General features: G+C 45.9%; 1 protein-coding gene across 2 annotated transcripts; it reads left to right on the top strand.

The window, feature by feature from the left end:
- The first annotated feature begins 5,490 nt into the window (after window positions 1-5,490).
- LOC107275774 (uncharacterized) lies at window positions 5,491-8,408 on the top strand. 2 transcript variants are annotated; one of them, XM_015790432.3, is made up of 4 exons: window positions 5,491-5,793; window positions 6,549-6,615; window positions 7,491-7,728; window positions 8,028-8,408. In XM_015790432.3, exons 1-4 carry the CDS (start codon window positions 5,603-5,605, stop codon window positions 8,192-8,194), a joined length of 663 nt encoding a protein of 220 aa, XP_015645918.2. In that variant the 5' UTR covers window positions 5,491-5,602; the 3' UTR covers window positions 8,195-8,408. The 2 variants fall into 2 exon arrangements, with proteins under 2 accessions (XP_015645918.2, XP_066168678.1); XM_066312581.1 differs by lacking the exon at window positions 6,549-6,615 and having other exon boundaries at window positions 5,523-5,793.
- The last annotated feature ends 649 nt before the right edge of the window (window positions 8,409-9,057 follow it).

Genomic DNA, 9,057 nt, shown 5'->3' with positions numbered 1-9,057 from the left:
CCGGTGAGCTCCGCCATGGCTGCCACCTTCGGTCGGCTTCCTCGCCCTCTTCCATCTTCCTCTCTCTCTCTCTCTAACCCCTTTCTTCGTGTTCGCTAGGTGGTTCCGGAGCTCATCCCGTTGTCGCCATCGCCCTCCGTCGCTCGCCGTCGTCAATCGTCGACGGTGAGGCCCCTCCTCCCCTTCCTCCCTCTCTCCCGAGCCGCTTAGTTGCCGCGTCGCCGCCGAGCCGCTTAGCCGACGCTGTCGCCGTCCGCGTCGCCGCGATGCCGCCGCCCTCCGCCGCCGGCCGGTCGCCGCCGGTCACCGCCTTGTGCTGCCGCTGCGTCGAGCCACGCCGCCGTGCGCCATGGCCGCCGGGCCGGCTTGAGCCGCCCGTGCGCGCAGGCCACGCACTTCCACCGTCGTCCAACCCCACCACCCGCGTGGCTGCCACGTGGCAGCCACGTGTGCGCCGCGTCGGCGCCACGTGTGCACCACGTGGTTCGCCGCTCCTTCCCCGGTCCGTGGACCTGGTCCACCATGGACCGCCCCCTCGAGTCACTGCCATGTGGGGCCCGCATGTCGGCGCCGCCCTCTCTCTCTCGGGATTTTAATTATTGCGCAATAAATCAATTAAGGATTTTTCTGTTTAGAGTAAAAACACAGTGAATCTTCTAAAATTCATATCTAATTCATCCGAGCTCCGTTTAAGCCCATTCAAGTCTCAGTAAATCAAGAAAAATGCATAGAATCCATTAAAAATGGTTTTGTTCTCTGTTTCAGTAGTCTTATAGCATGTTTGTATTGTTTGCTTTGTATGTCGCTTAGATTCCGGCTCTCCCGACGCTCCGGTGTACTTTGAAATAGTCGCCGAGGTTCCTCCAGCAGCAGAGCAAGGCAAGTCATACTTGTCACTTGAACATATTGATCCTATATTGCAAATGCTCTACCGTTTTCCCTTAAATACTGCATTGTTTTATAATGTTACTATGGGATGTTTACCTACTGTTACAGCCATGCTATTTTTGGTACCATGCTCCTTTGTTAGCTTGGGATATAACATGACTAGGGATTGGACTAGGGATTGCTTAGCCTTGCTTAGTTCAACTAGCACACAATGGGGGAAATCACATTAATGCTTAGACATCAGGTTCTAGTGTTGGTGTTGGATTAAAGCTACTGTTCTGGTGTTAGTCAATTAAAATATACCATATGATGGGATGTGGGTGCATGGTTTTGATGGTCGCGCCCATGGCACTTAAGGACCGGTTCGCGGGAAACCCTGGAAGAATTCCTCGTACTTGCCACAAGCCAGCGTGGGCAACGGCTGGGCGTGTAGTGTAGCTTTCCTCTAGCTGACGCATCCAGGCAAGGGTGGGAGTGATGGAGTTTGGATGGGCCCTGCGACGGCCTATGCGGCTTCCGGATTCACCTAGGCACGAGAGGGGACTGCCCGTTGCCTTGCGAGGAGTGGGGGTGAAACCTGAGGTGTGGTGTGCTTGGTTAGAGGGGGTTATGCGAAAAGTTCTGTCACGGCCTCTATCTGATATGTCATGGTGGCATGTTGGCACACGGGAACGTGTCGTGGGGCTGTGTCTTGTGGGTACAGTTGTACACCTCTGATCAGAGTAAAACTATTCGAATAGCCGTGCCCGCGGTTATGGGCGGTCAACCAAATTCACCGTGATTAGTCTCACCCTAGCTTAGTCTTATGGAATTGATTAGTTCAGGTGGATGGTTGGGCCTGTTGCAACGTGGTGTAGCGTTGGACAGTGGATGGTTAATATTGATTAATTATTACATCTGTTTTACTGCTTTCAACTACTGTTTATAAATGCTCGCTTTATGCAAAAGAACCTCTCTAGCTATCCTTTGGTAATATCCTGCATCATACCTCTTGTTCCGATATGATTTGCTGAGTACGGTGGTTGTACTCAGTCTTGCTCTATTTTTCCCCAAAACCCAGAGTTTGAGTAGGTGTCAGATGGTGGCTTCTCCGAGGAGTAGGCTTCGTCCGAGCCGTCGAGGATGCCTGTGGAGTGTTGTTCCCGCTGCAGTTCAAGTCAAGGCTTAGCTCCATTTATCTTTTAATTTTCCGCTGCATTTATGTAAGACCTTTTATAATGTTTGTAAGACGTGGATCTGTATGTCAACTTTGTCGTTTGTGTACCCCGGCCGGTCCTGGACGGGGGTTTTGATGCACATTCTGCTTGGAATTCTATTCGGGAATTTCTGGGCGTGACATTGAATCCCATTCGTTGGTGCAACTGCTCGGTTTGCTATAGGTCCTAGTGGCCTTCCACTCGTTCATTGCTCTCGCTGTGGTAGTGCAGTAGTGGAGTGTAGATCGTGGAGGCAAGTTGACACCTGGCAAATGCTACGAAACCTCAGAACAGGCGTGCCACATCTTCCCATCAAGGAAGAAAACCAGTAGTTGGAGTGCACACTAACGCTAGTACATGCCCACATCAAAAAGCATTAAGCAGAAAGAAGAAGCATATGAAAAATGCATCTCCTTGTATATCCATGGATACTCGCATAGAGTCTCATATAACCAATAGAAGTTGGCAATGAGACCTATTATGGGCAATGTCTTTTTAGACAACAAAACTCATTGGCAGTCAACCAGGAGTTGAATGGAATTAATGAACTAGAAGTTGAAAAGAAGAACTCAACCTGAATGTTGATAAGCATTGAAGATATAATCAATTAATACATTTTAGGAACTTGAATCGAACACTTGCATAACAGTACATGAAGAAGTACTAAGTCTTGAACTAACATAGGATGAATAGGGTAATGTAGAAAGAATTGAAGAAACAAACTTGTTTGTTTTGAATTTGAGTTTGATTTGAAATATTCAGACGAATCCAGATCATGCTTATGCTTACAGCTAAAGGCATGCGATAGATGGAAGTCTAGTACATCAGTCCAACCACACTTAGAAAATGTTCAAGGTGCATGGTTTTTGAAGAAGTCAATTATCGCCAAAATGGGACGGAATTCCCAAACACAAACACAAGAGTGTCATAGCAGCACACGAATACTTCGCTAATTGAACTAAACCGAACTAAGTATGGTTGAACTATTCAGAGCCTCGACATGGTTTTGAGAGATGGTTGTCCTGCTTCAACAATAGTGGTTTGAAAACTATCTCAACCCCCATCATATATGAAATTAAAGCAGCATATGTCGCGCATATGCAAATGAATAACTTGCGAAGCAAAGCTCATTAATCACATGAACTCCAAGCTTTTCTATATACATGAATTGTATAGAAGCAACCAACTAAGTTATGTGGAAATCTTGCATATTTTTTTACTAACTCATTATTGACATCTTCTTTTGAATAGGTGTGTCCGAGGAATCGAAATAATGAGACTTAGAAAAATGTAAAATTAAGGGGGAGAATTTCGCTGACTCATTCTAGATTCTTGATATAGAAAATCAAGTACCCAAAATCAATCTAGAAAGATTGAACGAAGAATTAGGTGAATTGTACTCTTTTCTCTTAGATAAGTTTTCCCAGCAGTTTCTTATCAAGGTTTTTAACGAGGCGATTCGTGTGACATTGCAAGCGTATGCTATGTACTCTTTCTCTAAATTTTTCCCACTGGATTTTTCTGAAGTTTTGATGAGGCATAGACATCACGCGGTGAGTGCCAAGGGGGAGTGTTAGGAAACCTATGGGGTTGGGTCCATGAAGGCCCAACCCATATACACTAATTGGGCCCACACCTAAACATTCCATATATGCAATATGGCTATATAAAGAGGAGGCTGCTCACTTTGTACACTTGTGCTTAATCAATGAAAAGAGTGCCTCACCCTATATCTTGTGTCTCCACTTTTGTAGAACTATGCAATCCCTTTTGGACTACCTCAGTAGCAGGAGGGGTTGCATAATACTTTCTTTTTTAAAAGGAAAAAGTACGAATTACCCCCCGAACTATCGCGGTCGACCGAATTACCCCCTTGAACCCGAAAACCAGAGATTACTCACCCTGAACTTTCAATACTGGACGAATTACCCCCCTCTCCTAATCTAGAGCGGTTTTGTCCTATGTGGCATACGCATGGCAATCCTGTCAGCATTTCTTTTAAAAAAATTGGTGGGACACACCTATATTTCTCTCTCTACAATCCAAGATCACACACATTCTCTCTCTCCTCATCATCAATGTCGCCCTCACTCACTCTCCTCCTCTTCCTCTCGGTAGTGGCTACCGTCGGCGCTGACGACGTGCGCCAGGTGCTTCATGAGCCGCTCTTCCCCATCGAGTGGACACCGTCACCGTCCTCGGACTTCTCCTCCGACCCCCCAACACCCGCCACCGCCACCCTCGTGGACAACAGCAGCCCAAGGCTTCTCCCCGCGCCGCTGCCGAACACGATCGCCGCTGACGTGTTGTCGTCGCGTAGCAGGCCGGACCCGCAGGCGTCGTGTGGAGGAAGCGGTGGCATGCCCAAGGCTGCCATCGTGGTCGCCTCCGTTGCCGTCGCCGCGGTCCTCGCGCTACTCGCCATTGTGGTCGCGTTCCTCCTCACGAGCCGGCTGGCGCGCCACCCTGCCGCCGCCAGGCCACGCGCATGCTAGAGCTGGCGCAATAGCAGGGATGCAAACTGACGTGGTAGGCTGCTCAACGGTGGTCTGCCCGTACCGCAAGGTCCGCTCCCACCGCTGCGGTGAGGGGCGTTTGCGCTGACGCAAGGGTCGTCTGATGAGGACGCGGTGTATTACATGCCGGGTAGCACTCGGCCAGCTCTGGTGGTGGCGGCGGCGCGGATCTTGGACACGCCGGCGCTGAAGAAATCGGACACGCCGGTGCAGAGCTCGCTCTCTAGCTGTTGCTACGGCGGCCGCCTCCTTTCCCTTCCCTGCGCGGAGCCCACTTACCGATTCCCCGTCCTCGTCTCGCGTCGCCGCGCACTACCCACCCCACCCCGCACACCGCCGTACACACCTGCGCCTGAGAGAGATTAGGAAGAGGTGAAGAGGAGGTATGTCACATGGGTCCCACCAATTATTTTAAAGGAAAATGCTGACTGGGTTGCCACGTGTATGCCACATTGGATAAAACCGCTTTGAATTGGGTTGAAGAGAGTAATTTGTCCGGTACTAGGGTCAGGGGCGGAGCTAGTATATATTAAGGGGGTGCCCAGTAACCCGGTCAAGAAATTTTTTTTAGCTATACCTCTTCTATTTTCACCATGTATGCACCCCTCAATACAAACTTAGGCAACCGTATCAGCTTAAACTCGATCTAAAGTAGAGTAAATTAAGCAAGTGGCACCATTCTCTGTTTCGTTATAGCTCCGACCCTAACTAGGGTGAGTAATATCTAGCTTTTGGGTTTACGGGAGTATCTGGTGGACCGCGATAGGTCTTTTTTATTCGGCCGCTGCAGATGAGCAACTGCTCCATCGGATACGGAGCATGTATCCGAATCGGATAATTCGGATCATGAGGCCGGTCGTTATTCGTCTCCGTTTTTGACACGGGTCCGAACCGTCTGGCTCAGTTGGGCTCTCCTCTCTATATAAAAAAGGGAAAGCCACGTACGAAAATCGAAGTGCGTGGAGAGGGAGAGAGAAAGAGGAGACCAAATTGGAGTGATATATGGAGGATTGGGTGATGGGATCTGAGAGTGGATGGACGTCGCCGGCGTTCGAGGAGCTTCTGCCGCAGCTGCCCCGCGGCGAGCAGCTCCGCCTGGAGACCCACCTGCACGACCGCGACCGGAGGTGGAGGCGAATGCGATACAACAACACTCCTCCGCCGTCTTCCACCAAGATTCGCCGCCAAGAGAAGTACGTATAAATCCTATTCCCCTCCCGATCGATTAGGATTTTTTTTTTTGAAAAAAAGGAGAGTGATTCTAGCCAGTAGATTTGCTGCTGATTGCAGTGCGTGTAGGATTAATTTCGTGCATTTTTATGGTTATTTTATTTTATTTTGGCGGTTAGATTCGCGTATAGGTTTCTTCCTAACCATCATTACGATTCAGTTAGTTTCTCTACGCCTGAAAATACAAGAGTAATAAGTTGAATATGAAATAAATAGTACTCGCTCCATCCTCAAAAGTACTATCTCAGACCATATCGTCCGCCTCGCACGCCACCGCCTCCTACGACACGTAGTTACTGTTAGTGAGGATGAGACTCACACCAAAATAATGCTCTCGTAAAAAATAAAACATGCCATTTTGGACATATTATTCTTGGTTTGGTGGCGAATGTTTTCAACATATTGTAGTGTAAAAGTTAGAGATTAATATATTTTTATGAATATTGGACACATGAAAATCACTTATAGATTTGTCTCAAAATAATTTTATAATATCATAATTAATAAGGTTTTTACTAATCTATTGCAATATAAAATGAGATGTGGTACAAATTATATTTTGGAGACCATGATTTACTGAAAATAATGGTTATTTTCGATAGATCAGAACAATTATATCTGTATATTATGTATATTTTTCTGGCTATTATGTATATCTCGCAAGTTGAATATATAACTAACTTACAAAATCAAACTACTCTAATTGTATTGGATGCAGAGAGCGTGACACTTGGATGATCCCTCACGTCCAAAATGCTCTCCGCCATTACAATGCCAGACACCCGGTATGTGCATTTGAGCGATTCATTTAATTTGAGTAGTAATTAAATGAGTAAAGTTTATTCTTAGACTTTTGCTCAAAGTTCATTTTTCACCTTGAACTACAAACCGGTTATTTTTCTATGTAAACTTTGAAAATTAAACTAGCTAACCAACACCTTAGGGCAAATTTGTTAGTGGTTTTGCCTAAAATGAAGATGGCTTTCCTTGCTCATACTCTTATTAATTATTATATATACCTATGTTGTTGATGCAAATATGTATCACTCAATTAGGTTCACAACCATGAAACTTACATAATCAAAGGTCATGCTACTGAAAAATCACTATAATATCAAGCAAAACTATCATAAAACCTGGTTTAGGATGTCATGTCCAGTTTCCAAAGTTGACAAAAAATCACCGGTTTTGCATATAGTTTACGTTGAAAACGGACTTCGAGCAGAGTTAGGCCTTGTTTAAATTCAAACTTTTTTCTTCAAACTTTTAACTTTTTCGTCACGTCAAATGTTTGGACATATGCATGGAGCAGTAAATGTGGACGAAAAAAAATCAATTGCACAGTTTGCATGTAAATCGCGAGACGAATCTTTTGAGCATAATTACGCCATGATTTGACAATGTGGTGCTACAGTAAATATTTGCTAATGACGGATTAATTAGGCTTAATAAATTCGTCTCGCAGTTTACAGGCGGAATCTGTAATTTGTTTTGTTATTAGTCTACGTTTAATACTTTAAATGTGTGTCCGTATACTTAAAAAAAAATTTAGCCCACGAACTAAACACAGCCTTAATGGCCAAATATGGAATTCACCTTATGTTTCCCAATTACTGATTCCTTGCCGTTGCATGATTCGTGATTGGCACGGCCGGTGTAGGGTGGTGAGTTCGATGTAGTGAAACCCCTGATGCAAGCAAGGGTGGTGTTCAAGGGGCAGCACTGGTTCCACATCAACTTCTGGGCTCGCAGCCGCAGCAGCAACAAGATCAAGCGCTTCTTCGCTGAACTGCACTACAAGCCATTGATAACTATAAGCGGATTTGTCAGCTGGGAGCAGCTGCTGCCAGATCCACTCCCTGCTCCAGTTGCCATTGTTGAAACATGCACCATCATTGGTAAGCATAGATATATAACTTGCTTTAGTTTGTCAGTGTGTGGTTGTGTTTTTCTTTTCTTTTTTCCTGATTAAAGTCTTATAGAGCTTTAATATATCTTGTATTTTTTCCATCTATATCGATAGTAACACTGCACCTTTTCGTTTGAAAAGAAAACTTGCTTTAATTTATTTCTTTGATTTCTTCTTAACTAGACTGGTCTCGACTATTATTTGATGCTTCATCCATTCATCCATGCATAATATTCATTCTGATATGTGCGTTCAAAATTATTAATTATTTTAATCTTTAACATGCAGAAGAACCACTTGACCAGTACAAGAGAAGCTGCGCATTTTGTCCGGCCGGGTTTGACATTTTGCACCCCAAGGGCGACCGTAAGTTTGTTTGCGGAAACGACAAGGACCGGTTTTACCAGAAACTAATACCCTGCAAGCAGTTACAATTTGGTTTACCATTCATGTAGTTTATTTCCAACTCTGAACATTTTGGCCAGAGATATTTTTTTTTTATTTTATAGATAGATATATATGATAATGATGTGGCTGGCGATAGCCACTACTATAAAAAGGCACATAGAGATCGGCACTATAGGTGCTGAAAATGCTAAAACCGGCACCTACAGTCTTTTTCTCACCTCCATAGGTTTTAAATAAAAAACCAATACATTTAAGCAACTATAGTCTATAGGTGTTGGTTCTAAATTAAAACTAGCCCTTATACTATAGGTTGGTTAATTAAAAACCGGCACCTATGTACTGAGCCGATTAAGTTGAGCCAGTCAATCCTACCGACTACCTCCGTCGCTCCATACCCCCACCTTATGCACTCCCTCCCCCTCTGTCTTTCTCGCTCTCGCTCTCTGTTTCTCTCTCGCTTTCTCGCTTCATCTCTCCACCTCGATATGGCGACGGTGGCTAGCGCGTGCGGATACGGCGGCGGCGGCCGCTCTGGCGCGCGCATCTAGTGGTGGGTAGCTCCCTCCTTCCCGGCATGATGGCATCGGAAGCTGCTCCCTCCTCCCCAACGTGGCGCCTGCTGCTCCCCTGGCGACGGTGGCTACTCCCCTTCCTCGGCGTGGCGGCAGTGGCAATGGCAACAGTTGCTCCACCCACCCTGGCAGCTAGCCCTGCCTCCACCACCGAACTCTTGATTTTTTCCTGGTAGATGTTCTTGATTTGTTCTAGATTGTAGATGTTCTTGATTTCTTCACCTATGGAATTGTTGTTTCTGAGAGCATTGGCTCGATGCGTTCGAGGCGACCTCCTTTTTCAATTCTGAAACCTCAAAGATGCCGGTTCCTAAATCGACACTTTTGATTCTCCACAT

The sequence above is a fragment of the Oryza sativa genome, chromosome 7, assembly GCF_034140825.1.
Source record: "Oryza sativa Japonica Group chromosome 7, ASM3414082v1".
Classification (NCBI taxonomy): domain Eukaryota; kingdom Viridiplantae; phylum Streptophyta; class Magnoliopsida; order Poales; family Poaceae; genus Oryza; species Oryza sativa.
Note: the sequence above shows the minus strand (reverse complement) of the source record. Positions and strands in the feature narration are given on the sequence as shown.

Coding starts and splice junctions, on each gene's coding strand:
- LOC107275774 (XM_015790432.3), top strand. CDS start 5,603: ATGGAGGATTGGGTGATGGGATCTGAGAGTGGATGGACGTCGCCGGCG. Junction 6,616..7,490: donor ATTACAATGCCAGACACCCG/GTATGTGCATTT, acceptor CGGCCGGTGTAG/GGTGGTGAGTTCGATGTAGT. Junction 7,729..8,027: donor TGAAACATGCACCATCATTG/GTAAGCATAGAT, acceptor TTTAACATGCAG/AAGAACCACTTGACCAGTAC.